The sequence below is a fragment of the Brachyistius frenatus genome, unplaced genomic scaffold, assembly GCF_029030835.1.
Source record: "Brachyistius frenatus isolate BFR_SWC_R1_liver_20210118 unplaced genomic scaffold, ASM2903083v1 Contig_285, whole genome shotgun sequence".
Taxonomy (NCBI): Eukaryota; Metazoa; Chordata; class Actinopteri; family Embiotocidae; genus Brachyistius; species Brachyistius frenatus.
In genome coordinates this window covers 319,462-342,915 of record NW_027210884.1, presented here as the reverse complement: position 1 = coordinate 342,915, position 23,454 = coordinate 319,462, and the positions used below count along the sequence as shown (strand labels likewise).

Genomic DNA, 23,454 nt, shown 5'->3' with positions numbered 1-23,454 from the left:
AGTGGTTTGTCTGCTAATTGAAGGGTTGACCGTCCTTTCCCCGGTGTCTCCAGTCCACTGTTCTCTCCAAGTTGCTCTCATAGCAGATGAGAACCTTGCGTGGCGGTTAAGCGCTTATTGGTGTGTGAATTTGGTGAAACTGCAGTTTGCAGTTTGGATTTGTAACGTAAGTCAGTTTAATGTCCAATTGGACAGTCGTGGTGCTCACTGTTGCTACACTTAGTACGCCTGCTAAGTTTAGCATAACACTATTGTTAAAAGAAGTACAACTCGGACAACACAAAACGTCTATTTTGGACTGCACTGTATTTAAAGGAACTGGACACCCAGCCTTAACCTCAACAGGCACCATTAAGACAATTAAGAGCAGGATTAAGAGGTTTTGAGGTTTTAAAGGAGCCTTTATTTCAACTTTGGACACAGCCAGACTCACTCTGCTTCTACTTTTTCACTAATCACACAGCTAGCTCCTGAAATGTCAAATAATTCTCTAAGGTCTTAACACGGGTACCTGAAGAAAAAAAAAAGAAAAACTGCTTTGGCCTGTTATCTGTAGAGCTTGAAGTCACACATACTGAACTTTCAATGTTGTTATCTCTCACGCACAAACCAAGAGCAGAACACAAACAGCGCGTGCTGGGCTCCTGTTTCTTTTGACATTCTCCTTTCCGGATGTGTGCATTTGTGCAATATCCCCCCTCTCGCTTCCTTTCGTCCTCGCTCCATCCCTCCCACCTGCCAGGCTCTTTCCAGCGCTTCTCATTTGATTCTGATGTCCACGTGTATTATGCAAATGTCGCCCTCACAGCAAACGCTGCTCATAAACACATCACTAATGTCTCTTTTCCCCTCATAATTCTGTTGCTCCTACATTTTCACTCCAGATTATAAAACAAAAAGTGATTCTGTGGATGCTGAAGAATACCCCACCTCAGAGAATAAAAAACGGTTTAGCACTTCTGAATGTAAACACCATGAAGAAGGACCTATTGTGTGTCATTCTGTATGTGTGAGCCCTGTAATGGACGGGTACCCACAAAGCCTCTTGCTCTGCAGCGCAGGTTTGGACAGCACAGATGGAGTTACTGTCCCTGAAAGTATTCCGACTTTTTTGCACACTTGATTGAATTGTGTATTTTGTTTTAGATTAACAAAGTTTACCAATCAATCTACACTCAGTGACACATATTGTCATTTGAAAACATTCCTTTTGCTGTGGCACCCTAAATGAGTTGAGTCATGTCTAGAGCTCTACAGAAGTCCCCATATGCCAAATTGAATGCATTGGACACACAGTACCAGTCAAAACTTTCATTACATTGAATATATATTATATTATTATAGAATAATAGAAAAACGATAAAATAGCAGTAAAAAAGCATAAAATATACAAAATATACAGTACAGTATATATATCTATATATATTATATACAAACAACCAAGAAACACAGTCAACAGTGTTATTGTTGTGTGATGGATTTTGCCAGAGGTGAGTTATTGTACAGTCTTATTGCGATCGGCAGGAATGATCTCCCGTATCTGTCCTCGTGACAGCGGAGCTGGACGAGTCTTTTGGAGAACGTGCTCTGCTGTTCCCGCAGCAGGTGGTGGTTATATTCTGGTTGCTATGGTATGGCTTGACAATTTGATGACCACGCTGTCATTAACAGCTAGTCCGCATTCAGAAATACACAGGCTTTGTACACAGGCTTAGTGAATGCTACTGTATGTGAATTTACTATACTTTAGAGTTCAGTCCAAGTTCTGCTTTTGTACAGGATGTGGTGAGAGCATCTGAACTTCCTTGTCAGGATGATGCATGCTTGTATCAGGACACCAAATCTAAGTAAAGAGAAATTTGCCGAGATAATCAGCTGGCGGACGTAAGATTGCCATTAAAACATTTTGGGGGCGCAACCAGCTGATGTAAATGAAAGAGTGTTCATTTCAAACAGAGAACAAGAATGTAAAAAAATATGATGCAAGTATGGCATTTATGTCTGTTTCAATTGGACAAAGGTTACAGTCTGTCTATTGGTTAACATCTGTTTCCATTGCACTTTTCTACTGTTTCATCAAGGCTATTTGAAAAAAAAAAACACATTTGTGATATTTCGAGATGTTTTCGAATTGTTGCCATTTCCAATCAGATTTTCTTGTGCACAGATTGAGAACACATAAAACCATAAAACAGGTGGATCGTAACTCTGCTTCACTTTCCTTATACCGTAAATGCATGGTTCAGCACACGCCCATCACATTATAACATTATTTACTTCACTGTTTCACTTCTCCCCCCCCCCCCACACACACACACAGTCCTCGTAGTAAATGCATAACTGAACAACCCCCGTGCAGCTGTCGGGTGGAATGAGCATCATGCTTGGAAGCCACGGGGAAGGTGAAGCGATATCTGTTTCCAGCACATGATAGCCTTTAACTTATTGATGAGAAACAAACTCTGAGCTGTTGTTTTTGTCTAGTCTGAGACATTGTGGAGTGAATAGTTAAGGTTTAAAACTTAGCTCTAAAAGCATGAAGCATTCACGTAAAAAAAAAAAACCATAGTTAATGTTACAAAAGCAGTGAGGCCATTTAGTGGCCGGTGTCAAAGCACTTATCGGAGCCTTCAGCATCACAGTTTGGAGTGTTTGGAAATACAGATTCCTGTGTGGAAAAGAACGAGATTTGAGAGCAGGTTAAGAGGCTGTACAGCTCAGCGCTGAAAGCTGTGGAGCGTCCTTCACCTCTCACCCCCTCTCCCTCCTCTCACCCCCTCTCACCGTTCCTCTCCCCTCCTTTTCATGTGCTCTCTTGCCTCCGCCCTCCCTTACCTTTCTCCACCAGCTAACAAACACCTACACCTCAACTCGGGTTTCTCCTTACGTTCTAGGGTGGATGGTAGAAAAAAATGTGTGGATTGACTGAGGAGGAGAAGGAGGAGGAGGAGGAGGAGGTGCCTTAAGTGGTTCCACTCTGATGGTCAACCAAAGGGGAACTCTTCACTTGCTCACCTGACCGCACTCCAGTTTCACAGCAGAATGTGTGTAGTGCTCCGTCAGGCCTCTTTAGATTTGGATTATGAAGTAGCGACAGAGGAAAAGAGAGAAAAAAAGATGGACACCCGTATACCCCCACCCCCCCCAAAAAAAAAAAAAAAAAAAAAAACAACATGTTTATGATGTAGAAGACACAGTACCTGATGAAGAAGTGGGGACAGAGAGAAGATGAGAGTTAGGATCACGGAGCAGAGGTCCTGATCCGCATCGAGCAGATAAGATGAGCTGGACAATGCGGCCATTGTCACGCGATCAGTGTGGGATGCAATTCCCACACAGATTAAGAGTGGGTGTTGGGAGGTGGGGGCTGAAAACAGGTGAATTCCAGCAGTCTTCCACAGATAAGAGAGACCCTTTGATGGCAAAGCCCCTGCAGCAGGTGAGGGAGGAACGGCTCACCGGTCTTTCAATTACTCACTGGCTCTCAATTATTGAAGTGGTTCTTTTTAATTTGTCCAGTACTCACATCCTCTCCTTGTGTAGTGAGAAAACGATGGTTACCGTTTGATACTTTTTGCTAGTCGGTGGTTGGTGTGGTTTACCTAACCCCACGGCTTCCAAACAGGGGTTGGTGTGAGAGAGTATGACTCGTCTTGAAAGATACATTTTTCTTTTACTTAATTTTTCTAAATATTTATTCCCTATCCACTAACAGAGAAGGGAAATTCACTTTTTTTTTTTTTTTAAACTGCTAGATTTCTCCTTTCTTGGAAATTAAATTTTTAATGTACATGTTCTGGAGATTTCAAGTATCCACAGCACTGATGCAAACTGCAAACTGAAGGGCCATTTAGTCCTGCTTTCACTACCCTGCTTGCATTGCCATGGATTACACTTGTTTTAAAGTTCAGCAGAAACACTTTTCTTTTGCAGATGTTAAGAAAGTCTGCACAATAATACCAAAACATATGCTGGTTTAACACATTTTAGACAGTCTTCTCTACTAGGACAAAAAAAAAAAAAAAAAAAAAATTCAGACAGGAGTACCTTCTGCTTTGACCTTTCCAAAAAGGTATCTAACCTATTTAAAATGAGATTTATTTTAAGATTGTTATCAATTTATTTTGTAACGGGAAGCAGTTGAGTTTAGGTGCTTTGCAATGTGGAATAATTTGGTCTGCAAGACTGGACCAAGTGGAGACTCATCCCTCAATTTCGATGAACATCAAAGAAATACACATTTCAAAATTGTGCAGTCAGTCCTCGGTGCTCAGCACGTCGAGTTTCCTTCGCTTCAACTCCGACTAAACTTGAAGTGGATCTGGATAATCCCTACTGCAACCGATAGACACTCAATCTTATTTTCTGTGTTCTCAGCTGACCTACCTTCCCCTTATACCTCTGCAGTGTAGAGGGTTTAACGGCTCAGGACGTTTTCATCTGATCAACCATAAACACAGGCTGGAGAGGGAACTGCACAACCAAACGTCTGCTTGAGAAATGCAAGTCAACTCAAATGTCACACTATGAAAGCAAAAGGTCATGACAGTTACAGGTCACAAACAATTTAAAGCTTTATTGAACATACAAAAGTCAAGATCTAAAAGTACAATGATGTTTTTCCACAGGAATATGCCCATATTTGTGGTACAAAACTTTTCTTAACAGGTTTACAATCACTTTCAGGCCTATGAGCCCCGGTATCAAGTATTCATTTGAGGGCGCACAAGTCAAATCAAATAGTTTCACCCACCCGTTTTTCCAGACAATGGGAATTTTTATAGCCCTTAAAAGGATCCCAGCAAAGAGCAGACCATAACGACCAAAACAGCAGCAGGGCGTCCTGGTATGGTGCGTAAAGCAGGGGCAGTGTGCCTCCAAATGACAATTTCCCCACTGAAGACAGAAATATTCTTTGGTGAAATCCAAAATGCGTTAGAAAGGATTTACCAATAATTGTTTTTATCGTTACTATTATTAATTATTATTATTATTATTATTTTTAAATAGATCTGCTGTTTGAAAGGGGAAACGTTGCGTCCCCAATCCAGCCTTGTTGGCCACATGTCCAATGCGGATCAGTCCGGTCATTAGGACCAGTCGTGGAGGAGAGAGGCTGCCAGAGCCAGCGGCAGCAGCAGCAGCAGCGTGAAGGCGTCCGTCCTCCCGCAGCCGTTCGGCATCCGAGTTCCGGTCATGCCGTTAGGCGTCGTCGTCATGGTCATAGTCGCGGTCGTCGTCATCACGGTCGTATTGGTCTGCGCCCGGACCACCTGCAACACAAAAGACAGCCATCACATCCTGATCTTACACGTTAATAGGAGTGCGGCTGTAGCACGGATTAGGCGCCATGAACTGATGGCACCCCTGGAACACATTTTAGGGGCGCAAAACGAGTTGCCACTCAGTTACTTTAGTAATCCCACAAAGGGAAATTTTGCCGCTACAGCAACATTATAGGTACAGGAAAGCAATAAAACAGTAAAAAAAAATAATAATAATAATAAAAAAAATTAAATAAAAATACATAGTATTTACAATAAAATAGAATAAAACAATTCAAATTAAATTAAAGTAGCAGGCAGCCAGCCGCACAGCGTATTACTCGCGATATACCCCTAGTTTGTGACTCATAATGGGTTTTGAACTGGTTAACTTGGCTCAATAAGAATGTTGTGACCCATCGTGAGAACCAAATTCTCCGGTTTGAGTGGAAAAAAAAAAAAAAAATCCAAACGAAGGAAAGAAAATCCAAACGAAAAGGGTTAAGAGTTACTTATTTTGTTTCAAAAGTCGCCAATGATCAAGTCTGTGGTTTAAAAAGTCGAGGAGCGCGTTGTCACAACGTCCCTGCTAAAGATTCTCAGATGACAAAAGAAACTGTAGTCTGCAAATAGTATTGAGTTACAAACTACCTGCGGTTTGTGTGAAGAGGAGACAAATGGGTGTTTCTAAAACGCGCGTTAAAGCGAATCTTTCAGCCTCTTGCGCTTTTTCCTCACAGACCCTTCATTGAAAATGAAAAGCAACTTGCTCACCACACCCGAACAAAAAAACAACAACAACAACAACGTATTTTTTTTTTTCCACACAATGAATAGTTTTGACCCGTTTTTTTTTTTTTTAAGCTTTTTAAAAAATTTTTTTTTAAAGTTTCAATCCTGTTAAAAGTTTGAAGGAAACTGAACAAACTAACCTGTGATGAGAGAAGGAGCGCCAGCAGGAGAAGTCCCAGGAAAGTGATAAACACCTTCGTCATCTTGGGTCTGTCTGTCTGTACGGTGTGAACAAGGCTCTGCCACGCTGTGCTCCGGATAAATGAATAGGTGATGAAACGGGAGCTTGCAGCCGTGCGCTTTATATCGACGGTGACATCATCAACCAACCAATACCACCTGATGCGGTCTGTCACGCTACATTCGTAGGCTGTCGGAAATATAGGGCTATTGATTAAATATCTTAAGTGCACAGGAACGACACGGCGGGATCAAGGAGTTGATCTGCCCGTAGTTATGGAAAGTAACTGAATATATTTACTCAAGTACTGTACTGAAATGCAGTTTCGAGGAAGCCTACTTGTACTTTACTTGAGTATTTCATTTACTAATACTAATCTACCGCAACATTTCAAAGGCAGCTGTATCGCAGGGCCTACTTTCTCCTCCGCCGCATTTAGTTTGACAGGCTTATCTACTTTTAAAATGAAGATTTTAACACGGGATGATACGGCAAACTTTTAGAAATACCGTACATCGTTAGAGATTAAAGTTAAAGGGGATTTCCAAACCTTACAAAAACCTTACATCTTACAAAAAAAAAAGCAGTGGGGTCACATTTTAAGAGTTGTGAACAGTTCCGTCAAATAATATGTTTTCCCTCTCAACATCTCACATGGTTTCATTTAAAAAATAAATAAAAATCATCCAATACAATTGAGAAAAAAACAACTGAAGCCAAATTTGTGTCTGAGAACTTGTTTTTTTTTTCTTCTTTCCTTTCACGTAATCAACCCCTGAGATTGATCTGCACTCCCTCTATATACAACTACAAAGTGAAGTAGTTCAAACTAACTCCTTCTCCAGCAGATATTCAATTTCAATTCAACTTAATATATATATATATATATATAAAAATGCCAAATCACAACACGGGTTATTTCATGGCACTTAACACATTGAAGTCCTTACAGCAGGGGTCTCAAACTCGCGGCCCGCGGGCCAATTGCGGCCCGCGAGATGATATTTTGTGGCCCCCCCACCTTAACGTGAAAGTTTAATGTGAGTGCGGCCCGCGAGTTTTCTATGAATGGCACTTTCCAGTGTTGTGTGCGGAGCTGAACGAACCGACCAATCACGGTGGGGTATTTGGCTCTCGGGGGCGGGACATCGAGCGGAGCAACATTTCTCAATGAGTGAAAGTGACAGCAGCGTTGCCATGGAGAGTTTTCTTCCGGGCCCGGCTGGCTGCCTCGTTTCTATCCGGTAAACGTGGACATCCGTCCCAGCGCGCTGCGTTCACAACACTTCCCCAAAATAAGTTTTTTTAAGTTGCTGCCCAGCGGGACATTATACGTATATATGTCTCTCTCTGACAAAATAAATCAAAGTGATAAAAGAAAGGAAACAATGTAGCCTAACGTGGTCTTCAGTCACAATACCGACACCTGTCCGTCGGCAATAACAGTCCCCGATAACCCGGACCAATTATAGGGTCGCACCGTTATTTGGGGGGGGGGTCATTATTTTGTTATTTGCATTGCCTCACACGATGAACACTACATCTATTTCTAGATGATGTCATAAACACGACAGTGACACCAAGTGGAATTAAAATATATCGCACAGCCCCAAAGAGAAATCTAATTATTATTATTTTATTTATTACTGATTTATTTACTTATTAATTCTTCATTTGTTTATTTATTTATTTTTTAAACAAAGCTTTTCTTGTGGAGTACCCGATGCGGCCCAGCCTCACCCAAGTACATTAAGTTTGAGACCCCTGCCTTACAGCAAGACTTTACAATATTATACAGAGAAACCCAACAACGCATGTTACAACAGTAACATACAGATTACACAGGGATACTTCAGTATTAACAATCTAATGATGTCATAGCCTATAATCACATATCAGCCAGACGTCATTATCTATGTAATGTATGTGCATGTCAACACTTTTGAGTTTTTTTATTATCTTTTTTTTACCAATTTTCTATGCAAAAAAAAACAACAAAAAACACTTCAAATTTTGGACAGCCTCTCATTATCTTCAAGCTTCATGCATTCATATTGGAATTGATGTTTGCAAATCAGTGAAGCAACCCCCAAATATTACTATTAATTATAGATGCTGCCATGTTACGCAGATGGTATGAAACAAGACGAGACGTAATAATACAAATAGGTTAAAAAAATAATAATCATGTTTATGTTAATACTTATATAGATATTCACATCCTATGAGTTCGGTCACAGTACATTGCGAAGTTCAAAAATGTTGCGCTTGCGCGATTAGTTCAAATGTATGACCCCACTGGGCTTCTGTAGTTGTCCTCTCTACTATTTCTTCCGGTAGAAACACAGCACACCTGACGGGGCGGAATATAACAACACGCAAGCTGCCTGCTGTCATAACACCAAAAACTAGGGGCAAAGCTTCCGGTGGTATTTTTTTTGGTTGTTTTTTTTTTTTACCTTACCTCGCCCTCTCCATGCTGCTGTGCCGGGTTCCGGCGCTGAGCCAGACGCTGGCGAGATGGGGACGGAGGTCACACCGGGGAGGCGGCCTCCTCCTCCGCGGGGCTCTCTCCTGCAGCTCCGGCCGCCGTCACGGCGTCGGTTCCGGAGAGGCTCAAACGCTGTACCGAGACACGGTGCTCCTTCCCCGGACTGAATTCCCAATGAAACTGACCGGACAGGAGCTTTTGGACCGAGAACTCCAGATACAAGAAGTACGTCGCAGGATAGATAGATTGATTGATTGATTGATAGATAGATAGATAGATAGATAGATAGGCTGACGACGCTTCACTCAAAAACGGTCAAGTTCATTTTACGTCGCTTGTTGATAGCCGCACACAAACTGCAGCAAATCGTCTCACCTGCTAATATATATGTTTAAGATTATATCTTTAATTCGGCGTGCAGGTAAAACATAATTGTCCCTCATTTTCTGCAAAGAGAATTGTTTTGAGTTAGGTTTAGTGACATAAAAGATCACATCCCACACTCCCAAGGTGTATTTGTGTACATATTGCATTTGGGCAAGACAAATCTCAGCATGATCAGCAAGCCTTTTACAGACTTCTCCACATTAATGATGTCTTCTTTTATCTTTTCAAAACACGTGAATACTCTTCACTGCTGTAGGAGTGTGGTTTTGCAGATTTGTACTCATGGCAGAGAGAGAGGAAGGCCAAGAAAGAGTTTTGCCTTCATGACGGACCCCCGTACGCCAACGGAGACCCTCACGTAGGACATGCACTCAACAAGGTGATCGGTTTGCAGTGTTCTTATCATGTCTCGGTTGTTCATTCGTTGACTTGTGAACCTTTACTGTGATTCAGTTGCTGTTGCTATGTGATGATTATTTCTGTTAACATCTTTTTTGTGTGTGTGTGTGTGTGTGTGTGTTGCTTTTGGACTCTGCGACAGCTCAAATAAAGTAATCTTCCTTCTGTCCGCGTCCTCTTCACTTCAGATCCTGAAAGACATCCGTACCCGTTTTGAAATGCTAAGGGGGCGGCAGGTCCACTACATCCCGGGCTGGGACTGCCACGGCCTCCCCATCGAGCTGAAGGCCCTGGGAGATCTGGGGACCAGCGGCCTCAGTCCGCTACAGATTAGACAGAAAGGTGAGAAAACCACAGGCAGCCCGAACGGAGCGCCGTTACATCCGCGGCGGCTGTAATGTTTTGTTTCCTGTCTCGCCCAGCGCGGGAGTTTGCAGAGGGGGCGATCGCTCGTCAGAAAGCTGCTTTCCAGCGATGGGGGGTGATGGCCGATTGGGACCGGTGCTACTACACGTTTGACGGGGCCTACGAGGCTGCTCAGTTGCACGTCTTCCAGGAGATGCACAGCAAGGTGGCCGCTGACAGTGCTCTTGAAAAATGTCTGTCAAGATTTCCTCAACAACTATTCACCGAAATTGTAACGATCTTGTTAAGAACCGAGAGGGAGTAAAGACGGAATGGGATTGAAACTGGCTTTTGACTCTGAATCTCGGCAGAATTACGTAACATTAGGTTTAACCGCAAAGTCTAATGGGATTATCCCTCCGTGTTGTTCGTCAGGGGTTCATATACGAGGACTACAAGCCCGTCTTCTGGTCGCCTTCTTCGAGGTACCGTATTAGCATGCTTGTCGCAGAGTGTGGCTTCACCGTTATACTCTATTCTCGTAAACTGTAATAACATTGTCTGTTTCCTTTTATAGAACGGCCCTGGCAGAGGCAGAGTTGGAGTACAACCTGGAGCATGTGAGCAGAGCCATTTATGCCACGTTCCCCGTCGTCACACTGCCGCCTGAGATCGCCTCGGAAGACGGTAATGCAAATACACACATACGGGTAATTAAAAACGTTTTGAAATGTGTTTTTGTTTTGTTTTGTTTTTGTGTGTGTGTTTGACCGACCATGTGCGTGGGTAAATATGTCCCTCGGCAGGTCTGGAAGGTGTCTCTGTGTTGGTGTGGACCACCCAGCCATGGACCATTCCTGCCAACCAGGCTGTCTGCTACATGCCTAATGCCCAGTAAGAACCTGCACCGTGACATGGGTAGCTCTCTGCCGTCAGACGCTGCTCAACACTTATTGAACACATTAGTTACATATTTATTTGAGTCGGCCCGTCCTCCGCTCCCGCTCATCGGTTTAAGCTTCGTTTGTCAAAACTCCGCCGTTACTCGTCGAGCTGAAACTTAATTTACAATTTTCTTAATTAACTGACTGATTGTTTGAACTATAAAAAAAATAAATAAATAACGAAATCACAGTTCATCTTCAAATGTTTTGTTCAATAACCCAGTCAATATTTGCATTTGAGATGTTTGAACTGGAGAATATTTGACATTTCTTGCTGAACAATTTGTCATCTATCCTAATAGTTATGACATACCGATACCAATTCATTTTCTGTGTTGCCAAATTGATTACCAGAAGATCACTTCAGCGTGTTCATTAAAAAAAAATTGTGGCCAATATGTGTATGACCAGAACATTGCACAGTTAAAGAATAAACCCGCCCTGGTCAAATACATTATATCTCGTATGTGAATATATCTTGACATTTCTGTAAGCTCACAGTGTCCTGGGCAGAAGAATCTTACAGTCTTCTTTGCGAACGGTCTGTTCGTGGTAGTTATGCTGTTATTGAATGTCTACAGTAGGAATGTGTTGAAGTTAACATGCTCGTTGCAGATACAAAAAGCATTTAAGCATCTGGTTTAAGGCTCTCGTTGTAAAAATGTCCTTTTTTTAATAGACTAGATGATAAAAATCGAACATTTTCGGGCACAACACAGAATGTGTGTGTGTGTGTGTGTGTGTGTGACATGAACAATGTGTAGTACCGTTTTTGTATTTGGTAACCGAGTGGCTCGTGTCTGGGTTTGCAGGTACTCCGTGGTAAAGAGAGATGATAATTGTCAGCTGCTGCTGGTTGCAAGTGAGCGCACGGCCAACATGGCGGCACTGCTGGGCACGGAGCTGCAGACTGTGGGCACCTTCACAGGTGATGCTCGCACACACACACACACACACACACACACACACACACACACACACACACACACACACACACACACACACACACACACACACACGCACACACAAAAGAGTGTCTTCTCTGTTACAAACCATGCTGATATATTCTCCACTTTTCTCCTCCGAGGCTCCCAACTCGAAGGTGGGTTCTGCAAACATCCCACAATTCCTGACAAGCAAGTGCCGTTGCTGCCGGCCAATCACGTGACTATGGCCAAAGGAACGGGATTGGTCCACACAGCGCCAGCTCACGGCATGGACGATTACGGCGTGGCTTCACAGTTCAAACTGCCAGTGGTACGTTGTATTCTTTTATTTATCTTTATTCTATTCCGGCGACACCGATGTAGAGTTTTAAACTCTCGACAATGTACTCTAAACAGACGGGACAACAACGACGTCAACAATCGATTAAAACAATTTATGATTCCAGCTTCTAAAATGTGTCTCCAATAATCTAAGAATAAAACCCTAATGTGACCCTGATGTAAGTTATGGGTCATCAAAAACAATGTATAGACCATATATTTCAAAGAATACATCATATAAGGTTTGGATGGGATGTTAAATTCATATTGATCACGATACGAGTTAATATAATGCAGATAAACTTAGATAGATTCAGTTATAAATATTTTTGGCAGAATGTGGCAGACTAAATGACATGGTAAAACATGACTTGTGTCCCTTTCGGCCCGTTTTGCAACGGCTCTACTCGCTTTTTCGATTTTGAGCAAAAGCTGCGGATAGTGTCCGATACGTGGTGCTCTGAGGTTCCCAGCGAGCTGACCCAAAAGGTGACGCGAAAACACTGCAGACGGACCACTGATTGGTCAGAGAGAATCGCCACCTTGAATTATCACCGCGGGCGTGACATCCCGCACATACCCACCATTGTTAATTCGCCAAGCTTACTATATTAGCAACAGTTCATTTATTCACTGGACTCCGCTCACTTAATGACAACCTGCGACGCCGCCTTTTGGGGGGGAGGTGCAGACGGCGCTGTGTTTAATTGCTGAAGAAAGGATCCAACAAGTGTGTGTGTGTGTGTTTCACGCCGACGATGACGTCACAGTAGTTTCACCTGGCTATTCTGATCAGCTCCACTTAAAGGGGTAAAACAGAACCCAGAAACGCACCTGGGGACTAAAAGCGAGTGAAGTTGAGTCGAGCAGAGTCGTACCGGCGGTGGGGAAAAAAAAAAAAAGGGACACGTGTAACCGCGTGTCTGTGTTTCTTCTCCCAAAAGGAGTGTATGGTGGATGAAGATGGCAAGTACACTGAGCTGGCTGGACCGGAGCTACAGAACCTGTCTGTAATGAGTGAAGGCTCAGATAAAGGTACAGCATGAACTTAATATCAACTCTTATGGACGTCTGAGAGCACCGAGTGGTTGTGGTGGTCTTTATTTATGTGTCTGTACTTTTAGTTTTTTTTTTTTTCTTCCCCTCTTTGATGCGTGTTTTCGGGGAACCTGCTCTCACCTTCCCGTGTCAGTGATTTCCATGCTGAAGGAGTGCGGGGCTCTGGTGATGGAGGAGCGCTGTGTCCACAGCTACCCGTACGACTGGAGGACAAAGCAGCCGGTGGTCATCAGGCCCAGTAAGCAGTGGTTCATCAACACGGCATCACTGAAAGACAAAGCCAAGGTAAACTCGATGGGCATATCACGGTATGTTCGGACTTGTTTGTTCCCGTTTCCCCAGAATAAACGCAGTCTGTTCCTGGTTCTCGGACAGTCATGCGTTGATCTTATCCAGCAAAGGAAACAGGATGTTTCAATGACAGGACATGCTTTGTTTGTACAGTTTATTTGCAAGGGATAAACAGTGTGTGTGTGTGTGTGTGTGTGTGTGTGTGTGTGTGTGTGTGCGTGTCCAGGAGGCACTGCAGAAGGTGCGTGTTTTGCCGGAGTCGGCGAGGGGCAGCCTGCTGGCCATGCTGGACAGACGGACCTACTGGTGCATCTCCAGACAGCGGAGCTGGGGGGTCCCTATCCCGGTGTTCTACCACAGAGAGACCGGAGAGGCTCTCATCAACAAGTGAAGCTCGTACACACCACACACTGCAAGGCAAAACTGGCCTCACACACGTGAGATAGTAAACATTCTCACACTGGAAAAAAAAAAAAGAAGAAGAAGAAGCTTCTAATAGATTAGATCTAATAGACGACCTCTCGATGGAAAATGTATCATCCGCCATCAAAAATTCTGCGACAGTCAGTTTTGTAATCTCTCATTCATTTCCCACAAACTTCATCTCATCCGTCCTGTTATCTTACTTTAGCTTTCTGCGCATATCCACAATCATCATTTAAGCACACTGGCAGCGAAATTGGAACTTAGACTGACTGCTAGGTAAACACACACACACGCACGCACACACACACACACACACACACACACACACACACACACACACACACACACACACACACACACACACACACACACACAGCATATTAACTTCAACTCACTTGACACAGCCTGTGACTCTACTGACTGCCCTTATTGTCTTTTTGTGTTACAATAAATACAAATAAAAAAATAAAAATAAAAAAAATAGAAGATGGTAAACATTCTCCATGTCTCTGGCCTTTGCAGGTACACAGTGTCCCACATAGCAAAGCTCTTCAAAGAAAAGGGCAGCGACTGTTGGTGGGAGCTGCCCGCTGAGACGTTGCTGCCTCCGGAGGTGCTCAAGAAGGTGAGTAAATGTGTGTTAGTGTGAATGTGGGATTAAATGCAGACGGAGGCGTGACTCCGCCTCAGCGATACATCAGGTTGTATTTTTCCTCTTTAATTCAAATTTCATAACGTTATGAAAATATTCTAGAGGGTGAACTGCTGTTTACTTCCTTCCTGCTGTTTGGCAGTAATTTGAATGGAATTAAAGATGCTCACGGCATTGATAATCATCTGTATGTCACACACACCCACTCGTTCAAGGATGTTTTTCATTATTGTTTTGTTTTTTTTACTATTTTTTAACAAAACTGAAGACATCAAAACTATGAAATAACTGATTAAGCAAAAAAATATATATATTTATATATAAACTAATCAAAATATGTTTCCACTTTTAGATTCCTAAAAGTAGCCAACTCATTTATTGACAATAGCTTTTCACACTTCATCACTTGGAGCTCCTCCATCAGTCAACGGAAGGAGTTTTCCAAAGTGCGCTGCACCGGGCCCGGTTCCGGTTCAGTGCTCCAAGCACTCTCGCTTGTTTACGTCCTGGAAGAAAGAGCTCTCCGAGCAAACCAGCTTGGCGACAGCTCTCGCAGTGAACCCCTCTCATAATTGTCTGCAGTCCCGCAAGCTTTCCCGGTTTAAAAAAACAAAAAACAAAAAAAATGAATCGGCGTGGCTTCAAACACGTTTCCTACCGTACTCCTGTGAATGTTCTTGTTTTTGTTTGTTTGTTTGTTTCTTCCAGAGTAAAGCGGGTCCGGTGAGCGACTACGTTCGCGGGGAAGACGTCCTGGACATCTGGTTTGACAGCGGAGCGTCGTGGGCGGCCGTACTCGAAGGTACATCTGGAATTGCATCGGTTCAATCTGTTCCGTTAATGCAGATCAATGTTTCTATGCAAATGTTTATTTATTTCTTTTATTATTATTATTATTCAGTTTTCATAAGCTACAAGAAAGTCGATTGATGTTCACGTTTTTTTTTTTTTTTTTTTTTTAGTAATACACATCTTTCCCTCCACCGTCACTCCCCGTCAGGTTTTGGTCTCGAGAATAACAGCTCACCTCTCTACGACCTCGAGCTTCCAAAGTGCCTTTAATTAAGTGTCCTGTAATTAGTTGTGTTGCGGAGAGCTGCTTAAAAGCTGCTTAAAAGCTGCCTTCACGGAGTGGCGCGCCAAGCCGATTAAGCTGCTTTGCAAAATATCATTTAGCAAAAAGCAGTCGCTGGCCCGTCACCGTCCCGGATCAGCAAAGCGTGCAGCCTCAGCATGGCGCGGGACGCCGGGCGAGGTGTGTCCGACTGGACGTTCAATAGGACGTCAGACAATAAACTCTTGCGGGGCATTTTTTTTTTTTTTTTTTTTTAATTTGATTTTTTTGGTTATTATTGCAAAGGCACTCTTGCCACAGATATCCACTCCAGCGGTAAACTCTTCAAATTACACACTCGACATTCAAAGTATGCCCCCGTGTGGGCCAGTCCCACCGTAAAAGTGTTCCCGTCCGTTTCTCTTGTTCATTTAATAGAATATATTCTAATATTGACATTCCTCCGTAGCGTAGTCCCTCTTGTTTTTTGTTGTTGTTGTTGTTGTTTTTTTTTCAAAAAATAGAACGGAATTATGAAAACGTTGTGTCACCGCTGTCTTTGTGTTTCGGTTGTGTTGTCGTTTTCCAGAGGAGACGGAGGGAGACCCCGAGGAGCCCGAGTCTCGTCTCGACTGGCTCCCGGCTCCGCTGCGCAAACCTCTGGTCACAGGTTGTTTTTAACGATTCGCCACCAGGGGGGGGGGGACAAACAAAAACCCACAGCAGCAGCTCCTGTCTTTCAAATACTTCCTGCGGCCCCCCCCTCCACACCACCCCTCTCTCTCTTGACTTTGTTCCCTCGGGCTGATGACTCCCATTGTGTTTTCTTGTTTCGTTTGGGTCTGCTTGTTCGTTGGTAATAGCTCTTCGCTGCAGCACGAGTCTCAACGTCTTGCTTTTTAAAAAAAAATAATTTTAAACCCTCCTCCCCACGTTTCTCTCCTTTGCATGCAGGACCCGGAGCGCCCGGCTTCGGTCTCGTTTCTTTTTTCCCCGGGATTGGTTTTCCCGATTTTCTTCTTCGCTCCGGCTTTTTCTCCGTGGATTCGTTCCGGGTGGAGACGGTCTCCGCGGCCGTGTCGCCGTGGCCGCAGACACCCGTGTGTCAGAAGCTACCTGTGCAAAGTTTCTAAACCCCTTTAAAGAGTTAAAACGCATCGGGGAAGAAAAAACAAAACAAAAACAGCAAGGTTCTTTTCCTACGGCCGAGGCACTCTTGGTGACGGGTCGTTGCAGTTCCAAACTAACAGAGGCTGATCTCTCTCTCTCGTCTCTCGCCGGACATTTCTGTCTTCTGGAAAGACGCTCTAACTTCTTTTTTTGTTGTTGTTGTTGTTGTTGTTGCACCGAATGTTTCACGGCACCGAGTGTACAAAACCCTGATTATCCTCTCCAACCCGGCCTCCTCCAGAGTCCGACTCCAGGGCGGACGCGTACGTGGAAGGGAAGGACCAGATCGGAGGCTGGTTCCAGTCGTCGCTGCTCACCGCTGTCGCCGTGAAGAACAGGGCGCCTTACAGGTGAGCGTCCCCTCCCGCTCGCCGCCGGTGTTTGTCCGTGGACGAGCCGACGCGGATCCCTTTACTCGTTTGCGCGCCCGTCGGTTTCGAATGTGCAGTAACGTGATGTGCTGCAGGTCTCTGGTGGTCCACGGCTTCGCAGTCAGCGAGAAGGGAGAAAAGATGTCCAAGTCTGTGGGCAACGTTGTGGATCCTGACGTCGTCATTAATGGAGGGAAGGTAAGGCAAAGGGAGGATGGGCGGAAATGAGGCTTCGGAGAACGTCTGCTCTTCATTTTTTTGTTTGTTTTGTTATTAACCAGTTTTGGTTTTGCTCTTGAATGAAGTTGACATTTCAAATCACTGCAGTCTGCAGATTTTTTTTTTAGTTTAGGACAGAGTTGAATAGAGTGAACTTGTTTTTTGTTGTTGTTTTTTTTTTACCCGTCAAGCCTTAAGGAACGATGCTAAATGTTTTTTAACATTTTTTTTTGATAAGATTTAAAATTGTTTCTACTGAGAGTGGACTCCCAAATAAAAAAAACTTCCACACGCATCTCACACACGATCCTCCCGTCTTTGTTTTGTCCCTCGTCGTCCTCGTCAGCACTCCGGCGAGCCGGCCTACGGGGCAGACGCGCTACGTTGGTGGGTGGCAGAGTCCAATGTCTTCTCCGAGGTCCAAATTGGGCCAACTGCGCTCAACTCGGCCAGAGAAGGCATCAGCAAGGTACCGCTGCAGCAGGGGCAAAGCACAGTTGACCGTTTTTGATGAATCCCGCTCACCGTTTTGTCACATCCGTCCTCGTCCTCACCTCCCCCCTCCCTCCCTCTCCCCCTCCCCCCGATCCTTTGTTTTAATCTTCCAGTTGAGGAACACTCTGAAGTTCCTGCTCGGTAACCTGCGGGGCTTCGACCCCCGCGTGCAAGCCGTGGACCCCAAAGAGATGCACTACGTCGATCAGTACATGCTGCACCAGCTCCGCGAGTACGGCATCAAGGTGCGTCTTGAAGTGGAGTCACGTTTGACGTCCCAACCGTCTCTCGGCCTCCGCCCGAAACAAGTGTCCCGGTGACGTTTGTGTTTGCAGGTTACGGACGCGTACGGCGAGTTCGATGCCGGCAGGGCCATCCGTGTCCTCCAAGCCTTCGTCACCGGAGACCTCTCCAGCTTTTACTTCAGCATCATCAAGGACAGGTGAAGTCTCCCGACGCGGAAACCACGAGTTGTTAAACCGGCTTCGGTATGTCTTTTCGCCTCCGTCCTCCCTCCTGATCGCTGCCTCCTCCCGTCAGGTTGTACTGTGATCCAGAGGACTCGCTGGGCAGAAGATCATGTCAGACCGTTTTAGAAGAAATACTGGATGGGCTGACCAGATCCGTCGCTCCCATCCTGCCTCATCTCGCCGAAGAAGTCTACCTCCACGCACCGGGACACGACAGTACGCGCCCGTCCGCCGTTTCCCTTGCGGCCGCGTGTTTATTCCGTTGCCTTGCCAACTAAAAAGTGTTCCATCGTCTGGACTTGTGTCGACAGAAGGGGAGACGTTGTTCCGAAGTGGCTGGATCAAAAGCAGCTCCGTGTGGCGGCGACCGGGATTGGAGGAGGCCGTGGAGGGGGCGTGTGCCATCAGAGACTCCTTCCTGTCCTCCATTCCTGGCAAAAACGCTGCTCAGTACGACCTCACCGTCGCTATCGAACCCGGCCTTATGTTTGAGCTCATGGAGGTAAGCTGAAACTGATCAACCCTCAGTAATCCACTTCAGTTTAAGGTACAGAAGGTTTTGGTAAACGGTAAGGAACAGGTGAGCCCCGAAAACAACCCAAAACATAAGCATTTTTGGTTGCATTGCTAATATAAAAAAATAAAGCACGATAAAGGACATAAGGCCGTATCCAAGCAGCTTGATGTTCCCGTGACAACGGTTACAAAATACTATTGACAAGTTTCAGGTCTTTGGGACTGTAGTCAATCTGCCCGGGTGTGACTGTAAGAGGACGATCGACCCCAGGTTGAACAGAAGGACGGTGGTAATGGGAGACACAGAACCAAGGATAAACCTCCAGTTAGAATTAAGATGAATGACAAGGTCGAGGTACGTCGGTATCTGACTGCAGCATGCGTTGCTTTTTGTTCGCTGTGGGCTCCGCGGAAGACGACCCACGATGACTTCTGGAAGAAAAACAAAAACAAAAACAAACAAAACACTGGAATTTTGAAAAAAAAAAAAACGTACTAACAAACTGCAATATTTGTTTTTGAAAAGATGTACCGTAGAAGACTTAACGTCCCGTGAAACATGTAGGAGGTTCGGTTATGTGTTCGGGCTAATTCGATGCGTCCAGTATGGTGGGGGGTGGAGCGCGCCTTGAATCTACGCGGGCCAAAATGAAATCCGAAGACTTATCAAGGCACTCTGCTGCGAAACGTACTCCCCGGTGTCAGAAAGCTCTCTCGGTCACAGGCCGCGGGGCGCCCCAGCGGGGTGATGACCGAAGACGCGCAGCTAAAAATCCCCCAGGATGGCTAAGAGCAAAAACAAGTGACCTTCCACGAGTCCTGAATCGGAATCCAATCAAACGTCCGTGGAAAGAGCTGAAACATGCAGACTGGAGTCGGCACCCTTTGACATACGTGTAGATCAGGGACTAGGCGGGACGTTTATGTGGCTATCACTGCAAAGGAGACGGTATATTTCTAACCCCCCCCCTCTTCCACTCTTCCAGTCCCTCCAGGAGGAGCCCACCTCCACCACCTCCCAGCTGGCCGAGTTGATGATGGCGGCCCGAGTCAACCTCACCAGTGAGCTGCCCCGGGACCTGCACCCGGAGGCCCTGCTGAACAACGGCACCTTTCTCATCAACTTGGAGGGTGAGGAACATCAGCTCTAAACTAAACAAACAAACAAACAAAAAAGATTTGTGTGTTGATAAAAAAAATGTCGATCATCCTTGATGAGAAAAGTCGTTACTGACAGCAGTAGTAGCTGTGTGATATTGTGAAAAGACAGTGGACACGTATTATCAATATCCTATAACTTATAATATGCTGTTAATATCGGCAACCGAACTGCATCAGTATGACCTTTATAGAATTTGTGTACTCATTTGATCAGTGTTCTCAAAAAACACTTTATCGTTGGAATTACTCATTAAGAATTTGCATAAAGCTGCAGACTGCGCAACCTGTACTTCACAGCAGTGTGTGTGTGTGTGCGTGTGTGTGTGCGTGTGTCCCGTCAGGTGGTGTCATCCGCGAGGACAGCGCCTACACTATAGCGGCGGTGCCCACCTCCACCGCCCGCTGCCCGCGGTGTCGCCGCCACACCGCCGAGTCAGCAGACTGCTTGTGCCCGCGCTGCCAGACCGTGGTTTCGCAGGCTCACTGACGGGCCCCGACCGCCCCGTCGCCACGACGACCAGCGAGCGCCCATCGTCAAAACGCCGGCTCGTTTCGTTTCGTTTCCACGCTTTTGGGTGAAGCCTCTGAGCGGAAACCGTCACCGTCAGCTGAAAAAAAAAACACGCAACGCCGGCTCCAAATCAAGTCTGTTAATCCACTTCAGTTTCTCTCACGGGACTCACTGGTCACTTGCAAGCAAAAACGAACCCGTTGCTCTGGTATTGGAACAGAAATGACCCCCCCCCCCCCATGGCAGATAACGAGGAACGGGGTCGCTAAATTTGCGGTAAAGATCTGCCGTTTTACGCACTTAACTCGCTTTTCTTCAACAACGGGTGCGAAGCGTTAAAACCAAAATGTCCAAATCAACATTTAATACGTGGAAAAGTTTGTTTACGGTATATACAGTAAGGAATCAAAGACGCTGATGTGATTTCCATTTAGAGGGCCTGTGTGTGGTTTTTTTTTTTTTATGTGTGGAGAGAAAAAGAGTTCAATACAAAATGTCACTATGTGACAGTAGAGAATTTAAACTCCGCAATGATGATGTGGGGAAGTTGTCGTATGAATACTGTTCCTTGTAAACTTTCCCAAACTATGTAAGGTATATGGAAGAACCGTCTGCGTTACGAATAAATAAATGGAGCTTTATCTTCGTCTGTGGTGCGAGCAGCTAAAAGTGTTGCATTAACTCGGCAGAACAACAACAGCTTCTGAGAAACTTTTTTTTGGTTTGGTTTTTTAATTCTACTTTGGAGCCCAGTAGGAGCAGCTGGATGTAAGAGCTACAGAATTAGTGCACAGGCGCAGCTAGCACAGCACCCGTCTGCATATATATATATATATATATATATAAATAAAAAATAAGGTCCATATTTCTGTATGATACATCTCTGGTTCTGTGGGGGAGGAGGAAGGGAAAATGTCATAACAGAGCTCCGATATGGCACGCGGGACATCTGATTCGAAAGTCAAACTAAGTGAAAACGAAGGGTGACGTTACAAAGAGAAGACATGCTCCGCTCCTCAATAACCATCTCGTGATGTAGCCTCTTGATAATGCTCTTCAACAACACAAATATTCAATAGAATTTATGTCACATGCGCAAAAATATGATGGATTAAAAAAAAGAAAAAAGGTTAAAAGCCCGTCGTAGCCACTCTGTTTAACACTGCCCTCTACAATCAAACTGAATTTATCAATATTAACATGAGCTGAATGACAAAACTTCCTGAGGATGTTTCAAGGAGGGTAGGAAAGCTTCTTTTTTTTCCCCTTTCTTCTTCCTCCTTGTCCCATGCTCTGAAGGGTTGTCCCTCCCGTAGTGTCCGTGAACCTTCAGCCTCTGGCAGTGAGGTCAGTCCTCGGTGGTGAGGACCTCCACGGCCTCCAGGAGGTGCAGGGCCAGGCTGTACTGGGCGTGGTTTTCTGGCAGGATTTCAATCAGACGGCCCACCAGCCGGCTGGTCTGGGGCAGCGGGACCAGGGGGCACCTCAGCTCGCCGGGGTCCTGCAGCACAGAATATAGACCACGGTTCAAAAAAACAGACAGCGGAGGGGGTCTTTCAGCGGGGAAACTGCGGTCGGAAGATCGCAGGGTTTTTCCTCACCATTGCCTTCAGCCATGTGCAGAGGGTGGGGGGCAGGCGGGCCAGCAGCTCCATGGCGGCCTGCGTCTGACTCTGGCTGTGGAGGAGCGAGTAGCTCAGCCTCTGACCGGTCAGCACCAAGAGCTGGGAGCCCAGCACATCCTTATCTTCCACCTCTAACATCACCTAGAGGGCAGGACAGCGGAGAGGTCATCTGCAATTTCTTTTTTTTTTCTCTTTTCTTTTTTTTAACAAAAACACCCCGATTTAAAAAAAAAAAAAAAAAACCCCGAGACAAACGTTGTCACGATCTGGCGCCAGCAATCTTGACGGAAACAGTTTGCGACTCTAAACTGAACGTCGTCCCTCTCCGTACCTCTTCAGCACGCGGGTCCAGGCCTTGGTTGTAGAGCTCGCAGACAATGTGCCGTCGGAGGATGTCTGGGTTGACCTGCAGCAGGGAGCCCAGCTCCAGGCACAGCGAGGGCCACCAGTCGGCTTTGGGTCCGCTCGAGGGCAGAGGGGTGGACCCGGCGGCAGGGCCGGAGCTGGGAGGATCGTCTATGGCCTGCACCCAACCCGTCAGCATCCGGAGGAGGAACTGAGACAGAGTGAGGAATGGGGGGGGGGGGGGGATTGTGGTGTGAACAGAGATAAGGCGACTGGAAATGGAACGTCGTCATCTTCTCGTCTTCGGCATTTGAATTCAACTTCTCACCTCCTGCCGTAGTGAGACCAAGCCTGGATCCATGTCTCCGCTGGGCATCAGCTGGATGGTTGTCAGATCTCTGAAGAACGCATTCTTACCCTACACGCACACACGCACACACACACACACATACACTATAACCACGGGTTCGTGTCTGTCCACGCCCAGCCCCGTCCAGACCTCCCCCTCTCCCCTCGTGGGTGAAGCTGGGTGTGCATTCGCAGTCACCGCGACTACCCGCGCGGGCGCCTGTCCGTTCACGAGCGTCTCCTCACCTTGCTGTCGAACAGGCCGAGCGGCTTGACCTTGACATTGAAGGTCATAGCGGCGTGCAGCAGGGACGCCAACAGGCAGTGGTGTTGGACCAGCGGGAAGTGGACACCTCTTTGCTCCAAGGCGAGTTCGGCGATGGACGCGGGGCCCTCGGCGCCGCCCCACGGCTCCTCGACGGACAGCTCCGGAGCAGGAACCTCCTCCACCGCGGAGTCCGCCTGCAGCGGAAAAGGAAGCCAACAGACCTCGTTGACTTGAGAATCGTCGCGATGGGAAGGGGAGGGCGAGCGTTTCAATGGTCTTCGCCTCGAACGCTTTAGCACCATAGCGGTCTCAAAAGCACTTTACAGTTAGCCTCCCGTTCGTCCTGTCCCACACACACACACACACACACATTCACACGGCGACGGCCCGCAGAGCTGCCAT

General features: G+C 45.8%; 2 protein-coding genes across 7 annotated transcripts in view; one reads left to right on the top strand and one right to left on the bottom strand.

Moving 5' to 3' along the window:
* Nucleotides 1–8,702: 8,702 nt before the first annotated feature.
* On the top strand, nucleotides 8,703–21,112 carry iars2 (isoleucyl-tRNA synthetase 2, mitochondrial). Of its 2 annotated transcripts, XM_069722325.1 has the most exons (24): nucleotides 8,703–8,953; nucleotides 9,372–9,494; nucleotides 9,703–9,856; nucleotides 9,937–10,085; nucleotides 10,295–10,344; nucleotides 10,437–10,546; nucleotides 10,666–10,753; nucleotides 11,616–11,731; nucleotides 11,891–12,060; nucleotides 13,016–13,106; nucleotides 13,264–13,415; nucleotides 13,648–13,808; nucleotides 14,370–14,472; nucleotides 15,208–15,301; nucleotides 16,143–16,223; nucleotides 16,965–17,073; nucleotides 17,190–17,292; nucleotides 17,660–17,782; nucleotides 17,922–18,053; nucleotides 18,144–18,250; nucleotides 18,349–18,494; nucleotides 18,590–18,780; nucleotides 19,781–19,925; nucleotides 20,297–21,112. In XM_069722325.1, exons 1-24 carry the CDS (start codon nucleotides 8,714–8,716, stop codon nucleotides 20,440–20,442), a joined length of 3,084 nt encoding a protein of 1,027 aa, XP_069578426.1. In that variant the 5' UTR covers nucleotides 8,703–8,713; the 3' UTR covers nucleotides 20,443–21,112. The 2 variants fall into 2 exon arrangements, with proteins under 2 accessions (XP_069578426.1, XP_069578427.1); XM_069722326.1 differs by lacking the exon at nucleotides 16,143–16,223.
* Nucleotides 20,828–23,454, bottom strand: part of rab3gap2 (RAB3 GTPase activating protein subunit 2 (non-catalytic)) — a 17,011-nt gene continuing 14,384 nt past the window's right edge. For all 5 annotated transcript variants that reach the window (XM_069722320.1, XM_069722322.1, XM_069722323.1 and 2 more), the window contains exons 31-35: nucleotides 23,031–23,246; nucleotides 22,765–22,854; nucleotides 22,423–22,647; nucleotides 22,068–22,232; nucleotides 20,828–21,967 (exon numbers count right to left, since the gene is read on the bottom strand). In XM_069722320.1, the coding sequence (XP_069578421.1) occupies nucleotides 21,815–21,967; nucleotides 22,068–22,232; nucleotides 22,423–22,647; nucleotides 22,765–22,854; nucleotides 23,031–23,246 (849 nt within the window). In that variant the 3' untranslated portion in view covers nucleotides 20,828–21,814. The remainder of the gene's footprint in view (nucleotides 21,968–22,067; nucleotides 22,233–22,422; nucleotides 22,648–22,764; nucleotides 22,855–23,030; nucleotides 23,247–23,454) is intronic.